Consider the following 24,847-nt stretch of genomic DNA (forward strand, 5'->3'; position numbering starts at 1 on the left):
GGATCGCCCCCCTTCCCATCCCCTGGAAACAGGTGAAAGAAAAATATGATCCCCTCCCATATATACCTCAGCCATTTCATTTCAGCTTAGCTGTGGTCTGATGTAAATGCGTACCTGGAGTGCCAAGAAAGAGATTAATTTTTTGTTTTGTTTCGGGGGTTTTGTTGGCTTGTTTGTCTAATTTTCAACAGATCATTTCAGGCAGCTCAGTGAGGTTTAATGATGTTATTACAAGGTATATTGCATTTTCCCCCTAGATTATATTAATTACCTATCTTTAACTTCCAGCACAGTCTCTCTTTTCTTTCTTTGTTGACAGCCAGAATAGAAATCAAACAAAGCCTCTCTCAAAGACTGAATGGCTGTGAGCTCCAAGGGCATCATTTAGCCTCATCTTCAGGGGGTTGAGAATGAGAATGTTTGCTTGCATTCTTCCTTTCTTTTTTTTTTTTTTAATATAGCACAAGCCACAACAAATATATTGCTCTCGTGGTGAAATCCTTCTCCTTTTGTGATATTTATGTTCCTGAACAAAACACTATTTAAGTATCAATTAATGATGTCTGTGAGACTAGGAAGAGCAGAGAATATTCTCTCTCTTCCTCTCTTTTTTTTTCCCCACACAGGAAAAGTGCCACACCACTGCTTTTCCATCAGCATCCCAAAACATTTCACCCTTAAATTATTCTGATACCTGGTTAGAAAAGCTGTAGTGATGGACATGGAATTACAAGGCAATTTTGACATCAGGCTTCATCTAAGTCATTTTTCCAGATTATTCTCAACAAATGAGAATTCTCCACTGAGGTGAATGTGCAAACCATTCAGAGGGCTGCTTTTACACTCCAAGTATGTTAGCCCAGCAAAGAGGATAGAAAACAACTTTCAGCCAAGCCTGAAAGGAGATAATGTTCTTAGGATCTCTTACTTTCAGAGCAAAACCTTCTGAAACATCCAAGAGGTTAAGGTTGATTTTTTTTTGCTTGTTTTGCTGATATTTTCAACCAACAACTAGGGCAGTGTAAGAATACTCTGTTCCAATGAATTTTTAGTTGTCTGAACTTCTGAATAATAAAAACATGAATCTGTCTTTTCAAGACTGCATTTCTGTCTTTATCTTAATAGAAAACCTAAACATTTATATCACTTAACATTTTGTGTTATTTTGCTTTGAGATAAAATTATCAGAAATATCTGTTTCATACTAACACATAACCACGTCTGAAGTTTCAAATATCCAAACTGGATTGTGCAGCTTTTTTAAAAGGAAAGCCAGTGAAGTTTCCCTTTTTCTGATGTCAAATAATTTTATTGCAGGCTGCTCTTGCTTAAAAAATGCATAAAGAAAGAAACGAAAACTTCCTTTTGCTCTCCTTCATATCACTGCAACTTGGGCCACTGCCTTTAATGGAATTAGGCTCTGATGCATATAAAATACAGCCTAGTTTTGCAGTCTGAATGTTTGTATCCAATATTTCTATAAATTAAGGTTGGTTTGGTTACATTCCCTTTATCATGTATGGTAAGACTCTGTCATACAATACATTGCTCTCCAGGGTCAGTGAAATTTAAAGATGAGTTATCCAAAATATGCTTCTAAGTTGAGCATCAGAACTTTAATCTTTGAAGTGCAAGTGTTTGAAAGCATTCACTTTTCTTAAATTTTTTTTTCCATACTGTGTGATATAGATCAGTATTTCAGTATAAATTCACCTATTTGTCTGCGTCTCTCTTCCACAGGAACGGTAAACGTTATCTCAATCCTGCTTGCAATTTTCGATATCTTCTGCTTGCCTAAAGTGGTTACCATCCAGAGGACACTTTAATCAGTGCTGACACAGTGAACAAGAAAGCTTTAGCACAGCATCTTTCATCTTGACTCAGCAAGATTTCCAGCAGTTGCATTTATACAGTTTTTTGACAAGATGCTTCCTAAGTGAAGTGTTTGCCTTCTGGAGAGCTACACCCACAGAGATTTCATTTTTCTTGATGTCTGTCAATATCATGAACTTTATTAACAAATTCAAATTCAAAAACAATTTCAGTTCAAGAAATCTGTCCGAGTTAGTTCTTGCTTATTTCTTACATATGAGGATATCTACAAAAACACAGATGCTCAACAATGGATTGTAATGCCTGTGTATATTTGTTTATATATATATATATGTATCCATTTCTTTGAGACAAAATAAAATGAAGGAGCTCTTTATGAAGAATTTGCTCTATGATTGTAGGGATCAGTGCAAAGGATTTGACTCACAGTTTCAGAATTTATCATAGCACAATATTATAATAAAGTCCTGCTGGCTGTCTTTTACGTTACTGCAAACAGAACAGAATAAACAACTTTCTACCCTTTATAGACATCTGATGCCAATTTTTTGCAATCAAATTGCAATACTTAAATGTATATCAAAAATGCTTATTTTGGCCCCTACACTTTTGTATAGGTTTTAATTCACAAGTCCAAATGCCATAAAACTTGAGACTAGAAGAACATGGAACAGTGGCAGGTTACGATCGCCTTTCTCCAGGTAAGACACACAAATATTTAACAGCCTTGCAAAATTGCAATTGCAATTTATCAGCCTAGGAAGACTATCTATTTATCCACCCTTTACCCTGAGGAATGATATTACTTTAAAAAAAGAATGAAACCTTCTATGAGCAGGTAACATTTTGGAAGTAAAAATAAAAATGAGTTGTGTGCTTGATTGTGGGTTTTACACATGAAGAAGGGGCTGAATTTAATTATTGAATGCAAAACTCCATTCTACACTAAGGAACAAGTCTTGTTTTGTAGTACCCTAACATGTGTTTCTTCCCTTTTGTTTACATTTATTGATAGGATCTGTAAGAAAAAAAATCCCCTGGCAACTTCCCAGAATTTGAACTATAGTTACACACACACACACACATACACACACATGTAGCTCCCCCACAACTATATAGAGGCTATAATGCAGGAATCTTTACAAATTGTATTCATCTGTGTATCTAACTTTACCTAATTTTGCAACAACATTAACGAAAAAGAAATAACTACTTAAAATTACTACACCTTGTTCCAGAAATTTAAGAATATGTTCATGGAAATACCTTCTCTCAATAGGCATGTTAGCAAAAACTTGCTTTAAAAAATTGGAATTCTATTTCAAGTAGTGAAATGTTTTAGTATTTCTAAGTTTTGCAAGAAACTGAAGTTTGATTTTGAAGAATTTTGATAGGCAAGCTGCTTGGAAATCTATTGCTACATATCTAAATCAGGAGTTTAAAAAAGAAAAAAAAAAGATTCACAGACCTGATTCCATATTGTTATCTTTTATAAGACCCTGTCTTCTCTGCTTGAACTCTAATTTACTCCAAAGACAATTATTCTCACAGGCAGCTTGTTCTATTATGCTCATAAATGGTAAATTGAGACATTAAATATTGCTTCAAACAACTAATTGAAGGATAGAACATTCTTATCCCTACAGCTGTGCACAGATTAACCCCTCCAATGCTCAGCATGCCCCACCAGGAGCATTACAGATCACCAGGACTGAGAGCTTTCTCTGTGCTTTTTCTCTGAGGCAACTTTAAGTACACTTAGATCATCCCTTACAGGTGTGGTTTTTTTTTTTTTATTTTTTGCACTGTCCTTGAAAACCTACAATGAAGAAGATTCCCAAACTTTCCTCATCTCGGTTTTATGGGCACCAATCTTTCCCCTTAATACCCAACCTAAAAATTTCCTTTTATTATTATTTTTATTTTTAATTCACTGTTGGGTCCAATATACAATGAGAGTCTTTCAATATTTGCATCAGAGGAGGAGGCACACACACACTGAGAGAGCTCTGAAGGCATTCACAGACCTGCCCCTGCTCCCAGCAGTGCCATGGAATATTTGGGAGATGCTGAACAAGGCAATTTCAAAGGCAGGTGGCCAGCTGCCCACTAAAACAAAGAAACAGCGCATCTCAAAAGCTCAGCAGCACTTCAGTTCTTCCTTTTCCTTGACGCTTCTGCATCCTACCATGACTCCCTCTAGGACCTCTCTAGGATGAACTGAGTTCGTCCCAGTGAACTCACAAGGATTTCTGTGTATATATGGGCCAATGCCAATGGTATTTAACATTAAATACAAATAAAAAAGATCAATGAATCTGTACATATATCATACTTGATGGAAAGAGTTTGGTTTTGGAAATGAATGACAGGACATGATATGGTTAATAATTTTTTCAGAAAAAAACGGCGTGCAAAATGTGAAGGGAGTTTCATAAAATAGAAACATTTTGGCTGTCCATGAAACAGAAAGTAAAATAATTTCCTTTCCCTCACAAAGACCAAAAAACAACCATAAATTACTATATATGTCTGTATTAAAAACCTAATTAGAAACAGGTTTCAGAATGGCAAGGACTTTCTTGCTTTAAAAGCAGAAACAAGAATCTAGAAATCTCCTTTAAATGAAATATTTGTCACAAATTCCATTGCTTTTCTTCATAAAATAAATGAAGGCTGTAGGCAACTAAAAGGTCTGCTACCTAGAGCAGGAGGAACATTTCACTGTTGTATTTGCTCAAATCAATAGCTGTTGAAGTGGTTTGAGGGATTTTTGAATTAGGTTTTTTATAACATACATTTTTAAAAGGATCTCATGAAACAATCTGTCATACGATCGTTCTAGGTGTGCACATTAAAGTGTTTTATGAGCATATTATTTTGTTTGGAATATGAAATTAATAATGGTAGGGTCCACTAGCTGTACAAAGAACTCATAGAATTTGATCAGGAATGTTGGATTCCCTGTGTATATTTGGATCCACAGCAAGATGGCTTTCATACAGGTGATTTATATACTCCTATCTAATAGAAACTACCATTACAGAGAACAAAATAACCCTAGAACCCACAAACAAAAATAAGAAACCTAAATTCTATTGCGACATAGCAGCGACCTCTCACACATTCATCCCACGGCAGAATTCCAAAATAATGGCATGATCCAGATCCCACTGCAACCAATGAAACATTTGCTCTTGTTTTACTTAATATTGAACCATCAGATGGAATTGGTTTGAATTTGGCTAGGCATTGGCTGACAACAAGGTGTGCTCTCATTCGCTTTCATTATTTGATGTATTAAGGTACAGTAAGGGAAAAAAAATCACAGCACAAAAAAAAAAAAAGAAAAAATTTTACTAGATTTTTACATTTAGTAAATGGTACTTAAACTCCATGGACATGAAAGTAGTTTTAAACTTTACCTTCGAAATTTTACTTTTTTCAATATTTCATAGAAAAGAAACGCTCTAAGATACCGTTTCAGACCACAGAATTATTACAGAACATAAAGATTATATGCAAGGGCTTAATCCTTTTCCCGACAAAGATGGTGGCCAACACCATTTGAACTCCCATGGGACAGGGGTCAGCTGAGAATGTGCCATGTTCCTAATTGGAAATCTCCTTTGTGACAAAAGAGTCTTCTGGCATACACTTTGCCTTTGTAATTTGAATTCTATCAACAACTATTCCTAGCCACAAGAGAAATATTTTTAGGCAATATATTTGTATAGTTTCACAAAACTATGTTAAAGAGAGATGTGTGGGTGGGTTTTTTTTGTGTGTGTATGTATTTATGTATGTATGTATACATATTTATGAGCTTGGGATGATTTTCTTAAAATACTTAACTTCACTTACATTATATCTTACATTGCAAAATGTACAGACACCCAGTGTTCTTTTTTAACAACATATACAGGTGAATTTATAGAGCCTTATAAAAGATTTTGTGATTCCAAATTAAAAACCATAGAAACATAACCAAAGTAATGGAGAGTGGTTTATACCTCTGATAGTACATAGCGCTCATTGGGGTAATATTGACAGCTGCATCTTTGGCATTGAAAATTCCTCACGACTTTTTAGACAAAATGTTGTTGCTTACAGCTTTTTTGTTTTTTCAAACAAGAAAAACAGGATCGACCAAAATACGAATTTTGGGGAAGTACTATTAAAGGTTTATTTTATTTTTGTTTTTAGCAAGGATAGCTTAGGAACCCTGAATTATCTTCTCGCTTTAGTGGATGATGTAGACTGTATGAATCCATTTAAAAATCAACTAAGTTGTACCACGCTTTTCGGAAAATTATATATAATATAATATATATATATTTTATATTTATTTAGAAGCTTTGAAATAGTACAGTAAACACTTTGCAACACGGTGTATAAACTACAGAAATGTCTTTGATAATTTTGTGGGTCTTCAGATTAACAACATTTTTACAACCCACAGGTGAAAAGAACATGATCACAATCTCTCTTGTAAAGTTGGAATAGTTTGGGGAACACTTGATCACACAAAAATAATATAAAACAGTCAAGTTTAAAACAGTGATATTGCATTTATAATGCACATCTCTTTTATCTGTACGATTGGCTTTTTGTGGTGAATATAAACATCTAAAGGGCTCAGTGACATTTTGGAGAGAGAAAGATATATAGTGCTGTAAACAGGCACACACTGATCAGAGAGGCAAGATCAGTTGCCTCTGAAGTTTCTACAGTTCTACACATTTCAACTCATTTCTCAGGCCTGCTGAGAGCAATTAGGTCCTATGGTTGGCCAGGATGTCTCCAACAGCACACAAATCCTTCAGTTACACAGAACTGGATGGCCAAGATAATGAAGTTGAAAGCTGATGCTTTTTGTTGGTCGACTTTCTTTTGTGCAAATCATGCTGCTTCAGGTAAGTCCTGTAGAAGTGACTAGCATATCCTTTTCCGTGCTGCAGGAAAGAAAGAAAGACACTTCTGAGAGGAACAAAAATAAAAAAAAAATTCAGTCTCCAACAGTTCTTAGGTTTAGGGTTTCTTAGGGTGTAGAGAAACAATCAAAACTTGTCACAAACTGAGGCTGGAAATTCCCATTATAGCAAACAGTATAATGTTGATTCACTTTTCAGAGAAAGCCTCTTTTTGAGGCTTGATAGCCTGAATACCAAATTTCATAGGTTGTTTTATTATTCTGTCTAACTTGTCATGGCAAATATTCCAATGTGCCTGTACAGAATCAGTATAAGGCAAATATTCAGACTTACAGGTGAAGTATTACTCAAATGTCACAGGCTAATTTTTCCCTAGTTCAGCTTGTTTTTTGAAGCAAGATCTAGAATGCCCCCTAAAATTCAGAAGCTAGTTTTCCTTCTCTTTCAAAGTGAACCATTATCCTCATCACTAAATGACCCTTCAGTCTGGTTTGACAGATGAAAAAAAATGGTGCATTAGTGCTACAATTCAAATTTCAGCATTTACTGTCAGGCTGAAAATTAACTCATGTTACACAAATGAAGAAGGTCAATGCATTAGCAAAGCCATATCCTAATCCAGCAGCTGCAGTAGCTGTATTACCTCAAGACACTGGCTAATTTAACTGTAATTGGGAGCAAAAGTAACAAGTGATTTGTACCAGCATTCAGGGAGACCCCAGGTTAAATTCTGATCTCAGTCACACATTAAACCAAAGAACTAACTCACTTACTCAAGTATTATAATTAGCATCAGCGCCACTCTTATCTGGTAAAACTTAGAGTGATAAAATCAGGTGTTACCTTAGCTCCAAACACACTAAATCCCTACCTGAAATTCAGTCTGATGCTCTGTGTGAAGTTTTACAGCTGAAACAAAAAGGAATCTTAACTTTCAAATGGATCTTTAAATCATGTACAGGTTGATGCTTGCGTGGTGACACATAAACACATCCAGTCTCCGTTCCATTTAACATAAATATATACATATATAAATATAAAAATATATATTAGCCATGCTTATTTCCTAGACATATATTCACCAGTAAAGGTATGAAATCTGGGTACTGTATCACAAGGAAGTTAGATTGGAAGTTAGATTACTTACAGGAAAATGTTACTGTGAGTGTTGGATGTTTGTCTGATCTAGCCTGCCTATGCTACAGGGTGCACACAGGAAAACGTGAAAAACATTTCTGCATTTGTTCAACCTACAGAAATTTGCCAGATGTGTTGTTAAAAATAAAACATCTAATAGACGAGGTTGTCAATGTTTCAGTTCTGTAGCAAATTAGTAGCAGAATTAGAAAGAATTTTTAAAAGCTTCTGCCAGGTGTTTTTTAAACAATGCTTTTAAGAATAATAAGATCAGAACCTTCACGATGCAGTAAATGATCAGATTAATCCAGTATCCAAATATATTTTAATGTATATTTTTTTAATATTACAAGAAACAACCATTCCAATAATGGTAAAAACAAATAACAGGACTTATATTGGATCTTTAAAATTTTTTTCCCAAAGTTCAGTCATCATTTCAGTTCTCTTGAAAATATTTAGGCATAGTTGTCTAGATTGGTGTCTGCCACTGAGGAACTCATGCTGCACTACAGACACAGGAGGAGTTTGCTGGGAGAAAGATAAACAGAGATGCAGCTGGGGCAAATACTGCTTTTATGCAGCACCACTGCCCCTCTCCTGTCTGACACTGTACTGATGTGGCACCATCTTCCAGATAATGCAGAGACTGAGTTACTGGCTGTGTCTGGCCTTTTGCCATGGAAATTGAGGCATTTGGAAATTTTTAATCTCCATTTAACATGCTTATACTACAAAACAATCAAGCCCTTTTATAGCAATAACTAAATATTATGCATTTAAGTTGCAGAACTACTGCAACTCTCCCCACCTACAAAAATTGTTGCTTTAAATCTTAAAATATCCTCTGCCAACACATAAAAAGCATTGGATTTTAAGGGCAACTTTTGGCTTTTTTTTTTGGTTCTGCACAGAAATTTATGTGCAAGCAAATCTCTGCATGTCTGTACCAGTTTCCGTCTTTTTACAGATGGGGAATATAAATCAGAGAGGTTAAATGGAAAGGAGGGTGGACTCAACTTAAAAAAGAGAGCAATGAAAGTTCTGACATCTGTTTCCAGTTCTCTGTGTGCGCATGCATGTGTGTTCATAAATAAGCTTTTAAATAACAAACACTAAGCCTCTCTGTATCACAATTTCTCCATCTGTAAAATGGGAATAACATTGCTTACCTATCTCCTAGAGGTGCAGGAAGGTTTAAATCACTATTCTTTATAATCCACTTTGAGATCCAGAGATGGCAAGTGCTATAGAAATGGAAGTATCACAGTCAGTGTAAGAGCTGGAACAAGAACACCATAATTTCTGGTGCCTAATATCTCCTCTGAGATCACAGCTCTCTCTTTCATCCCTGTTTTATCACCTGATCCAAACTCTCAAACTAGTACACAGGGAACCCTCAAGTCTGTGTGAGTATGGGTAGTCAGAAAAAAAGGCTTTAGTCACAAGCAGTTCCATAATTCTGACCATATAATTCATACTAATTGTACACATATTCTAACATTATTTGAGGTGAGCAAGATGATTGAAGATTCACAAGCATTACAATTAAAATTCTTAGGGTAGAGGATTTGTGCTGTATCGATTCTTCCTGGAACAACAAAGATTCTGAGCATTACAGCAAGAATCCTTAATGCATACAATTTATAGGGAATAAGATATAATAAGATAAAATAAAATAAGAAATAAAAAATAAAATAAAATAAAATAAAATAAAAAAATAAAATAAAATAAAATAAAATAAAATAAAATAAAATAAAATAAAATAAAATAAAATAAAATAAAAAACCGGCAAAAATATATTAAATTTCATTTGTTGCTCAAGACACCCTAATAAGCCTCCCATCCATAGTGAGCTAATTTTGTGTAGACTGATAAGGGAAGACATGTCAAGACATCAGTGGTAGTTGAACAAAAAAAAGAAATTAAAAATATTAACACAATAAACAGGAAAGAGAAAGCAAAGTATGCAATAATTATTCCTAGCTCATGGATCAGAAATGAACAGAAAATACTGTAAAGCCCCTGTCTCTTTAATAAATCTTCCTTTCACCTTGTTGCAAATCATCCAAACTCGATGTTGGATTACTACTTTATAACTGTGAGTACAGGCAGGAGTATTTGCTCTTATGGAAAAGCCTAGAAGGGATTGCCTGTGCTTGGAACACCTTCAAACTCTCCTAATCAAATTTTGCTGCTGCTTAGCAGTGCTAGCTAATCTAAAGGGGACAGAGAAAGGGCTCAGTGCTTCCCTCCGCAGCTGGCAACCCAAGCAGCAAAATAAAATCCATACTATAAACCCATCCTATACCTTTTATAACCATTGTCACTTTCCCTCTGGACTGTGTTTAAGAACTCCATAAGCTCCCACAGCATTACTCCTGCTCTTAGAGAGCAACTGCTGAGTCCCCCTAGAAGTGCCAACAGCCTAAAGATCCAAAGGAACTGCTAGACAATAAAATTTCCAAAGAATATAAAATACCAGGCATGCTGTTTCTGTTACAGCTATACCCCTGATCCCCCTTCACTTAGCAGAAAGATGACACAAACCCCTTTCTTTTAAATCAAAAACACCCCTGCAACAGCAGAACAGGGGTAAAGCCACTATGTAAACTCTTTTCTTGTTTCAGAGCTGCATTTATTAAGTTCAGACAATATCCAAGCAATATCTGCCTTCACATAGGCTTTGGTGCAAGCATTCAACTCACTGTCTTCTCTTGGTCCCCTGTACAAGCTGTGTGCCTCACCATGCCACACAGATCAAGCCTTCCCCATAGAATATGGCAAATTATAAAGGAGCACAGGGTGCTGTAAATTCCTGCATTTCACTCAGAAACAGCCCAGCTATTCTGGCTTCTCTTGCAGGGAGCAATAATTTAAAAAAGGGGTTAATCACCTCATATGCATGACGCCAAGGTTGGTTTTAAATCTGCGTTGTTAATTTTAAGTGTCCTTTATATTTTGATGGTTCCCCTTCCAGTCTACATGTTAACTGTAGCATATGAAACATGGCTCTTCACTAAGTCCCATCAGCTTCACCAGAACCAGAAAATGATAATTCTGGTGGACCAACCAACCAACCAGACTGCAAGTTCATCACTCCTGCTCTAAATCCACCCAAGCAAACAGAGACCGAAACCTAAGCAGCGGTAGAATGCGTTCTGTCAGAAATAACCTGGCTGCTCCTGTAGGCTTGGAGCTCAGACATCAGCTCCAAATATCAAATATCAGGCATGTTTTTGTTTTTTTTTTTTTTTTTTTTTGGAAAGAGGTGAACAAGTGAATGGGAATGCAGAGCAAGCTGCCATAGCTCCCTCACCCTTCGTAGTGGTGCATCCAGGTAAAGGGTGAGACACACGGCTGGGGCTGGGGCTGGGGGATGGAGGATGGGGGTTACTCTGCTGCCACCCATGCTCTGTGGATAAAAAAGCATTCCAGTCACTGCAAGGGTCAGTTCAGTATATTTTGCAATCCATAAAGTCTTTTTTTTTTTTTTCTTTTAAAAGTGATCTATTACTTAAAGAAGTTTGCTAAAGCATTGCTAATAATATTTTATGAATATTCCGTTAATGGCATTATAAAAAGAGAGTGTCTCACCCAGGTCAATAAACTTTGGCACACAAATATAAAAATAACATTTTACTCAGATACCTTTTGCTCATGAATAAGTTTAGGGGGGACTCTTTTTCCTTTTTTTTCAAGGCTTTAGCGCAAAGATTTTGTTCATCAAATCTATATATTCTGTAGCCAAATATTGGATAAAACTCCTTGCATTCCAGATGCCCATGTTTAATTTTACACAATTAATGTGGGTTTAATTTTTTACACAATTAATGTGAGTTTAATTTTACACAATTAATGTGATACTTTTGAACTCTGAATTAACAAATAGTTCGGGGGTGGGAGGAGTAAAAAAAAAAAAAAAAAGAAGGAAGACGGAACATACTTACTTTTGCATTTGAAAATATAGACAAATAATTCAGTAAGATCAAATCTCCCCCAATGTCAGTGAGTCTGCTGGCTTTGGTGATCACTTTAGGATGTGTCTGAAGGGCCCTGAAGGCCACTAAAGGTGTTAGGTGACAATGAGACCACGTTGTGTTCTGCCTGCTGAATTTTGGCATGTGACAACACAGGCAAGGCAGGAGAAGCTCTGTCATTTTCCCCAGGGTAGAATATTCCCCCCCTCATAGCAATATGGCATTCAGCATGGCTGAAATGCTCCTTCTGGCATCTGCAAAATCCTAGATATAAATATTGTTCCTAAAATAAACCCACAGCATTGGGACTGATGGGTACAATTACCCAGATTTCATGTGAAACAAGAAAACCAATTGTGAGCACCGGGTCTTCAGGCTGTGAATAAATTAAAGTAAGCCAAAATGCAAAAGTTTTTATTGCTGCACTGAAAGTTTTCTGGAAACAGGCTTGATTTTAGCTAAATAAATAATCTCCACAGGCCATTAAAATAATTTCTTCATTTGAGAGTATATATTTACTTCTGGAACAAATATGATTATCCAAAACAAAACCCCTGTCTTTTGTTTAAAGGAAACTATATAACCACATATACTCTGCTTCTCTTTCTCCTTTCATGGAGTGCATAACATTTCCATGTCTATATTCATTTAAATCAGTTCAAGAAAGAAGGATTCTCAACCATGCCAAAATTTGACAGTGCTGGATACTGCACTGACCATAATGCATTAAACCTGACAAGCAGTGTTACCTACTGCAGGGAAAGGGGGAGAGAGGTTTGTCCTTTGCTCTAAAGTACAAAACTGCCACTTTGCAAATTTGAACATCATGCTCCAGACCAACAACAGATTTTCAGTATTTTTACCAAAACATTTTTCACCAAATTGCTGATTTACACATATTGCCACTTATTTTAGCTTCAAGATTGGAAAATAGATAGTTAAAAAGTATTAAGGTATTTTCAGTGTTTGGAACATGCAACTATTTTGTTATGGAAAGTGAGATCCCCGATAAGAATGCTGACACATCATGACAGCCACTGAAATAATGTTTCTCTGGTGCTAATGGTTGATCTGAGATTTATTTGCTACCTGGACTTTGCTAATCCTCTGGAAAAGGAAAAAGAAAAAAGAAAAAAGGGAGAAAAAAAAAAAAAAAAAGCTTTTCGGTTCTTAAGAACAACTACCCAATTCCCAGTTCATGTAAGCAGTGACCTTAATCAACATGTGCTCTACATCAAGCACATGACTAAGAGGGATTGACTTTTGAATCAAGCCCTGGATTTTGTCATCAATGTTCTGCTGCACACAGGATACTTTCATGTGCATTTGATTTTCTGTTCTAAATGCAGAGAATTTTTCTTTTCCACCCCCAGCAACAGCCAGAGGCACAGTAGATGTCAGATTTGATTTATCTCTGTCTCTGATTATTTACTACCCAAACAATGCTTTTTAGTTACTACAACTCAGCAGAGAAAAGCACTAAGCTGTATTCTATAATGTACCATAAAAACACAAAAGACCATTTCTTTTCCACAAGATACAGTGGGAATAAAGCTTCTTTGTCTTTCTGTACTATTATAAGCACATTATCTACCTGAAAACACTAAAGATAATGCATGACATCACCACTGAAGTCAGAGAACCACGGAATATTTAAATTTGCAAGAGTTCTTATAATTATGTTCTGTGTTAAGGCCTATTAAACAACTCCCAAATTACTCCTGATGTATGTCAAACTTAAAGCACAGAGCATATTCCCTAAGAATATTTCCAAATTCTCTGTCAACCATTTATTCTACTTGCATACATGTCGTAGTACCAATTCACATTCTTTGTAACTCATTATGAGCTAACAATTTTGGTATCATGCTTAGCAAAACTCCTATTTGATTCCTTTCTTAATTTTTTTAATAAAAATTGCTTATATGTATGCGTGCAGCAGTAATTTCTCCTCCTCAATATTCTTTTCTTTTTCTCCATTTGTTTTTCTTCCTTGTTTTAAAAATTCACCATTTTTACTGCATTCTTACAAAATCTGCAGTACACGTTTCTTTCAGCTGACAAGCCTGGAAATGAACATTTCAGTTTGAGGGTTAACCAATGCAGAACACATTAAAGGCCAGCTACTATGTGACTTAAAATTTTCAGAGCCCTGGGGAAAAGAGGAGGGATAGGAGCCATTCCTCCTAAATTGCTCATAAGTGCCTCAGCTCCCTATGGATTCCAGGGAGAAGCAGACATGTAGATCACCATTTGGTGGCCTTCAGAGGTGTCTAAATTATTCATGCAGGGTTTGGCCTGAAATAATTAAATTTACTTGTTCTTACATGAGGTAACATGCATTACATACAGCATTACATCAGCATCACACAATGAATTCCTATCCAATTTATCTTTGCCATGATGTTTTTTTTTCCAACATTCCTCTTTCCTAGCAGGGATTAGCTGGCATTAGGACCTGACAAGTATGTTCCCACTCTTTTTTCTGAGTGTTTTATTCTCTGTTTCTAAAGCACACTGCTTGTCATGAGCAGCACACACTCTGATTTCAGGGAGTCTTTCCCACTTTACCAAGATAACACACTTAAGTGCAAAAAGCCTTCTCACAAGCCTTTCAAAGCTTCTGTTTTTCAAAATCACATATTGGCTTGTTTCTATCCATAAATGAAGCTTGCCCATCACCATTCTTTAGAGTTAAGACGACCAGAATGAAATGATTTATGCCTACATCATTAAAATTCCTCAGCCATATCAAGCAATCCACGTGGGCCACAGCACATGAACATATTCCATCTATATCCAGGATTGGTCCCTGGCACTATGTCCCAGAATTTTTAGGGAAAAAGAAGCTGCTTGACACAGGTTGAAGACAGGCCACAGAGCATCACCTTCCAGTGGTGGAAAGGATCCTGTTTAATTCATCAGAGTGGCCATAAAGAAGCGTGGAAGTACAAAGCACACAGTCCTTTATCTCAAGTGGAGCAGAAAAAAAGTTATTACTGCATCTCATTTGTAAGGTAGGACTTTTTTTAGATCTCAGAGTTCCTATCAATACCCACAGCTGTGTGCAGCTCTATTCAATTGTCATCTAAATTCCAATTGAGCATAGATGGATGTTAAATTAAAGCCCAAACAGTCAACTAAAAAAGTCACAAAGTGACAGAATTTTACTCTGACAAAAGATGAGTTCACACTATCAGCATCTACAAAATCCCTTATGAATAAAAAAAAGGTTGTGTTCAAGCAGTTTCATAATGGATCTTTTTCCAGGGCTGAATGCAGTTGTGATGCTGAAGGTGAAAAAGATAAAGTGAGAAGACTCAGCTCACTTGCAAAACCAGGAATCTGTCATCCCTGGACTTCTTTGGGGGATCTACTCTGCATCCTTTATTTTTCCTTTCTAAGCCGCATTACTTCTGATGACCTCTAAAAATGTCATGTAAAATAACACCTTTTACACATATGAAATAGGTTCATGCGTATGCAAAAAATGTAGATTTACTTCTGCAAGTACTCATACAAGCATGTGATTTTCAGGCAGAATCTAGGAACCAAGTTCTGAAAATTTGCTTCTCCATGTCCACCGTATTTTCTTCAACCCATAAAGACCATTATCCTAACAAACAAAGAAATCAAATTGCCTCAGAAGAGTTTGGATTTTCAGTGAATCCACACCATATTTAGTTTTTCAAACAGGTATTGAACTTAAAAATAATATTCTTATTGCATCTCCTACTTCCTCTCTAAAAAGGTACCCAACACCTAATTTTTCACTTTTCTGACCTCGCCACGCTGCGCTCCTAAAACAAATATATTCACAGCTACTTCCCAGCAGCAGTCATCAGACTGCTAGCATGGAAATGTGGATTCTCAGTGGTTCATGCACAAATAAAGCTGTTTACAGGCTTGCCAGACAAACAGCAACACCGATCCCCACAGCGTGCTTGTCCAAACGTGAGAAACAGATGCGCTTCCCCATCTCGCTGCTTGTTTGTTGCACTCTTTAAATGCTTTTCCCTATGTCTTCCCACTTAGGGCAAGGCAAGAAAAAGTAAGAAAAAGGAAAGGAAACCCCCTCTAAAAATTAAAGCAGTGGAAATGACCGTGGAAAATCACAGTTATTGTGCACAAGAAAAGATCCAAAGCAAGAATAATTGCCTGTGCTCTGCAGGGCAAGGAGTTCCTTGGGCAGAGGCACGCAGAGAGGAGAAGATTTGCTGTGCACAGACCCAGGACCAGGCACACACTCAATTCTCCAGCTCCTGACTGTCACAGCAAGGAGGTTTTGTGCACTGGAGAGCAGCATTTATTCATAATGAATAGAATTTTGCGTATCAAAAATAAATAACTTCAGTGCCTTTGAAAATTTTAACTGCAAACATCTCCATGCTTCCCAGAGGGACTCGTGTCCCTAAGTGGCTAAATTGCTTTTGGCATAGGATTTAAATTGATGGGACAAAAGGCATTTTGGAATTTTAAACCAGCATAGCACACTAATCTTAAAAATTACTCTAAAGTTTCAAGCAAGTTTTCTGCTAGGTTTTTCAGACTTCTTCATACTCCACTGGTAGGAACACAGAAAATGGTATCTCATCATTTAAAAAGAAAAACCTCCACAGATGGTATATGCACAGCACGCATAAGCACTGCCAAAATTGACCTAAATGAATAAATATAGCAGCAGTCTGAGATAGCTCAGATACACGAGACTTGCATTCCAGTCAGAAGTGGCAAATACAGAGTTTTACAGCCATTAGAGGAAAAGAAGCAGTTGAAATTCTGTATTTTAAAGACTAATTAAAAGTATAATTTTCTTTCAAATAAAACTCACTAATTTTTTCTAACTTTTTCCAATTACTTTCCTGCACTGTAGCTGGAAAGAGCTCTAGAGTTATTTAAGATAAAAGACATTATGTAAACTCAAGGATGGGCACAATTTTTAATCAGTATTTTGTACAGTGGCAGACAATTTTTTTCCAAGACCATAGTTACACAAACAGCTTGAAGCAAATAGTGTTTAATAGCTATCACCTGTGCTTTAAAATTAAAAGAACACATATTTCACTTCCTTATATTATTTCCATAAAAATTGATTAAAATAATGTAATTTATAGGCTTTACTGGGCCACAGCCAAGTTTTATTTGCTGTATTTATATATTCCTTTCTAATCTGGCTTTCTGAACTACCCATTTCCTTTCTATTGCTGCAGTAATGCTCTGTAAGTGTTCTTCTCCTTGAGCAGGAGCTGCAAGAGGAATATATTCAGAAGAAGAACGTGAACCAGTCGTGAGTGCAAGATAAAAATACCTTTCAGAAGTTATGCAATAAACACTGAGCAGTTGAATCATCAGAAGTGGTTTACTCAAGATCATAAAGAACCTACTATTATGAGTAAAAGCACATCAGTGTCTTGCTCTCCCTAAGTTATATTTTAATTAGCACACACATTGAAGTCTTATTTCAGGTGTAGGAGGTTTATTGTAAGATTTATTTACCTAACAGGGGTGATGAATCTGAAGCGGCAAACTTGAGGTATGAGGAAATAAATCTGATCATTTCAAATACAGCAAATATGGGAGTGCTCTAGTAGACTTTTTAGAAAAGAAAAACAAAAAATTCCATTAGGTTTCTCAGCATTAGTAGATGGTGGCCCTTCAACTCATCCTCTGTTTCTGCTGAGCAATTTTGCACAAATCTGTGCAGAAATCAGAGCTGTGGCCTGTCCCAGGGATAAATCCCTGAATATGAGTCAGGAGCTTCACTGTGGCAGGATATCCACAGAGTTTTAACTCTTTTTGACCAAAAAACTGTATTATTCACAAAGGAACAACTTTTTACTGTGCACACGTAACTTGTTTATTCATGCCAATAAAAAAATTTGTTTCAAAAATTTTGTTTTGTACAACTTTTTTTAATCCAGCATGATGATGTTTTCTTCTTAGACCAAGAAATCCAGTTTACTGGAGCTAATTTCTTGGGTTTTACTTCTGTGCCCTTTTACTTCAAGTGGGTGCAAAAATCACAAATTGAATTTATAAACCTATTAATGAAGGGATCAGACAGCTCACAAATTTATACCTGATTTGAATTAGAAATCACATAGGCTAATTTTAAAAGCAAAAATGCAGGCAGGTCTCTTTTTTTAAAAAATTAATCAAGTGTCCCATTCAAAAAAGCTCTTATTGATGTTTATGCAAATGGAAAACAATTATGTCCATCATCACAGCTGTGATAAAACTACCCAAATAATTTCCAGAAATGAGATGTAACTAAACAAATAAAAAATGAAAGAAACGTCTTCCATCATATTGACGGTACCAAAGTGTAATTTCTCTCTCCCTCTTTTTATTTTTTTTTTTTTGGAAAGTTGTCTCAAGACAGTGAAGACTTCTTGTTTAAAACACCTTTTCAAATATTTGTTAGACATCAGCAGAAAATGTTGTGTTACAAATCCTGGCATACAGAATTGGGCCTTTATGATCCCAACTAGATCAAAATACACAATAAATATTTACATGCACTTTTTTTATTCCTTTGAAAAATAATCAAAGGATTGTGAGGCACTTCTTGTCCTGGTATAAACACATGAACATTTTTCTCCTCTAGGTCATTTATTCTCATCTAATTCAGGGGTGTGGATAATAACTAGAAGTTAGACTGTGCTTTGTGTCAGCACTGTGGTAGTTTATTTCAAATAAATGGATGGTCCAATTCATAAACATTGAAGAACTGTTCAAGAAGAAAGGGATTCTTTCCCCCTTTCCAATCCACCTTGCTTAGACACCAGCTCTTAGGATAAAAGCCCAGCTTTTTTATCCTCTCTGTCCTACCTAACATGATAAAATCCTGATTTATCCATGAAATATGTTGATGGTGGTGGCAATACTTTCTATAAAAATGATACCTTTTCATCAGTGAGGATGAAAATGCCTGAGTGTATGTAGAAAACGTTGCAGAGCTAACAAGGGGGCTACTCTAGAACACAATCATTATTCCAGAATGTCTACCTGTATAAACACTGTTATTTCATGCAGGAAATTGTGCCCTTATGTAGTTTATTTTAACCTGCTTTCAAAGGAGATTAAGCTTTGCCAAAGTAATTTTTTTAGAGCAAAATAAGCATTTCTACATAAAAAGTTCAGGTGTCATGACTGGTTTTGTATATTGAAAGAATCCAAACCTTTTAACAGGAGGAAAAATTATTCTGTCGCTAATGTCAGTATGAAACTTCAGGAAAGCTCTAAAGCATTATAAAATCATTGCCCAACTAGAGTGAACCAGAAATTATATTTTAAAAAAATGAAAGCTATTTCTTGTTAATTATAGACCAAAATACTCCTGAGGTGGATTTAATGGTGCTGTTTCCACTGCCATCATCTCAGGACCTTGTTCAAAGCATTATAAACAGAGCAGAATCAGACTGATAAGGTATTCATTGTGGAGATAGTCTCTGTTATATCTCCTACAGAATCTGGTCCAACAGAGTTTGAATCTTGGATTAGGGGTTTTGGTAACTATAGGAATATTATTTATAAAAATAATGGCTAATATAACCACCACTGAAAGAAAAAAATTGCTATAAATGGTTAGAATTGAAAACATAGGAATTCTTTAAAAGCTACATTTTATTTTCCTCACCAGTGTTATTTCACTTATTTTATTTTTTCCAGTGAAGTTCAGAATTTCTTTCATGTTTTATGAACATTCAAGTCATTATGAAAATTTCTTAACTGTCTGCAGTAAGGAACACTGAAGAAATGCACTGTTCAAACCACGTGGATGAACAACAAGTAGTAAGTGCTAGTTGCACAGTAAGAAAAATATGTAAGTTAGGAGAATCCTGGAGTCACTCCATGAGGAAGCTATTTTCAAAAATCTGATCTAATCATAACTTCGTAATTTTTACTCATAGCAATTACCTAAAACTTACAGAAATAAATATATTCTTCAAAATATATTATTTAAGCACATAGAAATCTACTTACATTACATTTAATTCAGAATAATACATAGAATATGAATGTTTATGTGGAAATTGGTGTATGAGTAAGTCCAATGGCTTAAGTGAAAATTCCATGATGGAACAAAAAGAAAATATGAGATTTGTATACTTATCTACCTAACAATTTGTAATAACAGCTGCTGTTTTCACTTGACCAAGAAAGTCAAGTGAAATGCCCTAAACCTCCAACCACAAAAAACCAAATATCCGAATGCCCTAAACCTCCAACCACAAAGAACCAAATATCCAAATCCCCACTATATGGAGCCTCCAGCTTCAACCACGCTGCCCAAGTTCAACAGGTTAGAACTGAAAACATGGGAATTCTTTAATATCCAAATCCCCACTATATGGAGCCTCCAGCTTCAACCACGCTGCACGAGTTCAACAGGTTACTGCAATTTATGTCCAATTGGTACCATTTTATCAAATGTGTGTGATTTATGTGTATTTTATCAAATGTGTAGGGTGTGTTATCAAATGTGAACGATCAGCTCACGACCCTGGTGCCCTGCAGCTGTTTCTCTGCCTTGCTGCTCTTGGCTGTCGAGCCCAGCAAATAAAAGCACGCAGTTTACTTTCCCCACTCCTCCTTCACTCCCCATCCCTATCACAGCTAGCCTACATTAATTAGCAGTAAGCCTTTGGTATGACTTTGCACAGAGTTATTTCCAGCATTGTTGCTGCTGTGCCATGTGTTTCTATGGAATGAATAGACTGTCTGGAGGAACACAGTGACACGAGCTGTGTAGGGGTTTTGTAGCACTTTTTTTTTCAGTGTGTTTTCAATTCAATTCCCCTTTTTACAACCTGGTGTTTTATTTCCTTCTTGCTGGCTTTGTGCATTGTGGGAAACTTCTCAGGGAACCATTCCACGGTCTTTTTTTTTTTTATTCCTAAGGATGAATTCAAATTTTTCATGCTAACATGCACCACCTTCTTGATCTTTTTGAAGGTGCTGCACTGAATGCACACATTGGAAGAATCCCAGAGCAGACACACTCCGGTGGCACCATGAAAATGACATCTGCAGACACTGCCCCCTTTTTCTGGGTGCTGTTTCTAGATAATTAATTTTTTTTAACTCCATGGATTTCTGTATTAATGCCTGGGGGGACTCTGCTTTTGCTGAAATGTTCCATTTATCCTCATGATTTTTTCCTCTTAGGCACAGAGTCTGATAAGGCTTTCACCTATGACAACGCTTGATTATTTTAGGAGCTTCCTCTAATACACAGAAGCTGTGCTAAAGGGTTTTTTCTGACAGTTCAAATACACTCTATTGATCAATTCTCACTCCATCAAAATTCTAATAGATTGACAATCTTCCTGCATCACTTTCCTGGTCAGATGCCAGCTACCTTGTTCCCAAAACCCCTAAATTACAAATGTATGTCCTATGTTGAGGCTTCTCATTGGTCTCTAATTCGCAGTGTTTTCTAACACATTTTAAGTGACAAACACAACTCCTGACATTTTTTTGGTTACTAGCTCTTGTTAGAAGCTGAAAATTAACAAAACACATAATCAACTGACTCTTTTCTAACTGTTTTAGTCATTTTTTTCAACAACATCCTCTTCCATTTTTCACACATTTATTTAAAATGGTTACCTGGGATGGGTGCTATGCCTGCCTTTCTCTGTCCCTCCCTGGGTAAATACAAATACAAGGAGTTTAGAATCTCTGCCACATCCTTGTCCTCACTAACTGCAGCTCAAGAGACTCACCAATTCTACCCGACCCTACTACACCTGGTATTTTGAAGTTATCTATATTGTTTGCATCCCTTTGGCTATTTTGCTCTAAGGTGTCCCTTTTATTTTCACTAATTACTATCCTCAACGTCACTAGCTAGAATTTCTGCTTTTTTCTGATCACTTGTCGAGAATATATTTTTTTTTTTAAGACACCTTTTAAATTCAAATAGTTTTTGCATTCTGCAATACACCTTTTATTCTTTGCTGCTCATTTTCCATGTGGCCATTTTCAAACATGCTTCAACTTTTTGTACAGTGTTTTTGCTTAATATGAAGGTTCTGTTTCACACATTTTAATTATTTCTTTTAAAAAGTCATTCTGCAGACAAACTGATTTTGACATGGTCTTCTATGCTAAGAAGTTGAATTTAATTTTTAAGTGCAATTACCCAGTGAATCAACTAAGGTTCCTTCCAAAATCAACTTCCTTTTATATACTTTTCTTACCTCATTCATTTAATACATTATTAATAAATCATTTACTCATTTCTACAACTAGTGCTCACTTTGTTTTTGTTGTTCCTGTTCTTTGCTATAAAATTATAATCAAAAACACAGAAAAAGAAAAAAAAGCACAAAACAAAACTAAAAAAAGCCCTCACCAAAATAAAGGAAAATAAACCAGAGAAGCATTACTCTTGTTTTATAGAAATTTTAGTTTTGAGTTTCAAGAAAAAAAGGCAAAACTAAATCTGGATTCTCAAGCATGGATTATGTAATAACACTCATTTATATTGGTTACTTCTGATATTTTACTTCCAATTGTTTATGCCCTTGTGACAGGAAAGTGCAAGATGTAGATCAATGCCTCTATGTAAAGACATTGTTCAACAAAACTACTTATGTTAGTGTAACAAAATTTAAAATCCCCAAACTATCAATTAAATAAGTATGTCATTGCTATTTGAAATTAAACTCCCAGGCCTAGAACAAATCAGAGCAGAACTACCAATGTGGTGTCACCAGATAACAATCATCACTGCAACACCCATCCTGCACCAGCACCATCTAAAGATGTTACCAAACTTGTTACATTAAAATTAGATTTTTAACTGAGGTCACAGTGATGAAATCAATGCTGCTAGATTGTGCCTTAGTGCTGAAGAATATTTTGTAGAAATGAATCATGAAAGATCAGTTCAGCAAAGACTGAAATTTGTTAGGCTGTACTGAAATTTCACACCGGTCTTTAGAATATGACTGGATAATTGGCACGTGACATCTTAGCCCAAAATAAGTAATTCAGCCACAAAATGAGCTGATTGTCTCAGGACAGGTTTTTAGGAATGGCCTTCACAGATCAGAACTGATAGCCAAATTTAAAGTTGTCAGTAAAGTGAATGTAAGGAGAAGAGTGGTAAAAAGAATTCTCCTAAATGAATGAAAATACCAGGACAGCCAATTTAGAAGGGAGAACTGTGCTAAGAATGATCTGTGCCAAAGATCTTCACGTGTCAGGACTGCCAGCACACCACCCCTCAGAACAACTAAATGCTTCAGGAAAATAAATAAATTAATACCATTCAGAGATATTCTTTTCTCTTTTACCCCCAATCTGCTATCCTAAAAGATCTCCGTTGCTTTAAAACAGGGTCAATATTGCAGTGTTAATGTCTTTGGCTTATTTGGGTGAGATAAACATCATAAATTCTCAAAGTCAAGGAAATTACAGTCTCTAATAAAACACAGAATGCATCAAATAGAATGAAAAAGACATATTAGATCAAAGTGCTATTCAAGGGTTCTACAGCTGGCTCAGACTCCAAAAGGAATTACGAAGGTCTCTGAGATCTATCACACTCTTTAATGCCACATAACCATAGTCAAAAGGTGACTAAAGAAAGAGGCAAGATTTTGGAATGAGACAGAAGGCACAGAGGAGCACTGACAAGAGTCAATACTATGTAGGCTGAAAGATGATCAGACTGAGGGCTATTCCTTCCAAACTATGTAAACATCTACTTCAAAATAATATACATACTGTTTATTCACAAGATACTTCTCACTTATAGAAAGAAGATCCCAGAAGCTCTCTCAATTTAACTCTAGTCTTAGAAAACATTAGCCTGGCAACACCAATGTTTACACCATCTACTGAGGAAAATTTTGGAAATAATCCAGCAGCAGAAAACAAAATTAAGTGACTCCCCTGTGGCATTCACATTCTCTGAAAAAATCCCTTTGCCCAGGATTTTTCTTCTGGGAAGCTGAAAGGACTCAGAGAAAAGGAAAACAATTCTTATCTCATTTGCTTCTCCTGTGTTGTGCTCATGTGGAATGTGTTTGGAGATTGTTTACCCACAGGTGATTGTTTCACTGGATTCTGGTGTGAGTTGTTTTGACTCTAGCAAAAGTCACGAGTTTTCATTATTATCTTTTTAGCATTGAGTAAGTATCCTTTCTGTATTCTTTAGTATAGTTAGTATACTATTCTTTAATATAATTTAGTATAATAAAGTAATAAAATAGCCTTCTGAGAACATGGAGCCAGATTCATCATTCCTGCCTTCATCAGGGCAACCCTGCAAACACAGTAACTCCCCCACTAATATTAGCTGACACTTTTGTTGCTGACAATGATGTCACACTAAAAACAAGCAAGATTTTGTCTTTTTTTAAAAAAAGCCCTGAACAATGCCTTCTTCACTGGTGCCTGAATCCAATAGAAGCCATCTCCCCCCCACCATTCCTAAGATTGTGCCTGTATTATTCCTAGCATGAAAAGCAGAAAGAGCTGATTTTTGCTCCTGCAAAGGGAACGCTTCCAGAGAGCTTTTTGAGCAGTACTTACTCAAATATGGTGGTTTGTAAGGCGCTCGTGTATTAGACAGCAGTCCATCGAACTCCTTTCTCTCCAGACTGTTGTGAAGGGCCTTCTCTTTGCCAAAGGTGGAGAAGGACCTTTCTGCCCCGGGCTGGGCTTCTGGTGTTTCAAACACTTCAGTGTCTGGAACGGAGTCCATGCCAGGTACGTGCAGATTGCTGCGGTAATCCGCAGCTTGGCGTCCATCGGATGGAACAAAGGAAGGCATCCAGCACCGATCCGAGTGGCCCAGTGCTTTACATTCCTCTGTGCAGTTGGAGAAGAGATCCATGCCTGCAAGCATGAAAGGAAAAGAGACTACAGATATAAGCTTCGGCATCGTGAGCAGCTGCTGACAGATAAGAGAGATTATGCCAAGGAAAGAGGAGCGGAAAGAGA

At 36.2% G+C, this 24,847-nt stretch overlaps 1 protein-coding gene across 2 annotated transcripts in view; it reads right to left on the minus strand.

Annotated features, from left to right (window-relative positions):
* Positions 1–2,059: 2,059 nt before the first annotated feature.
* PCDH10 (protocadherin 10) overlaps positions 2,060–24,847 on the minus strand; it is a 37,545-nt gene continuing 14,757 nt past the window's right edge. The window contains exons 4-6 of one of the 2 annotated variants that reach the window (XM_059470901.1): positions 24,437–24,742; positions 9,077–9,151; positions 2,060–6,788 (exon numbers count right to left, since the gene is read on the minus strand). In XM_059470901.1, coding sequence (XP_059326884.1) covers positions 9,117–9,151; positions 24,437–24,742 — 341 coding nt within the window. In that variant the 3' untranslated portion in view covers positions 2,060–6,788; positions 9,077–9,116. The remainder of the gene's footprint in view (positions 6,789–9,076; positions 9,152–24,436; positions 24,743–24,847) is intronic. The other variant, XM_059470902.1, reaches the window with a different exon arrangement.

This window comes from Ammospiza nelsoni, chromosome 4 (genome assembly GCF_027579445.1).
Source record: "Ammospiza nelsoni isolate bAmmNel1 chromosome 4, bAmmNel1.pri, whole genome shotgun sequence".
Classification (NCBI taxonomy): domain Eukaryota; kingdom Metazoa; phylum Chordata; class Aves; order Passeriformes; family Passerellidae; genus Ammospiza; species Ammospiza nelsoni.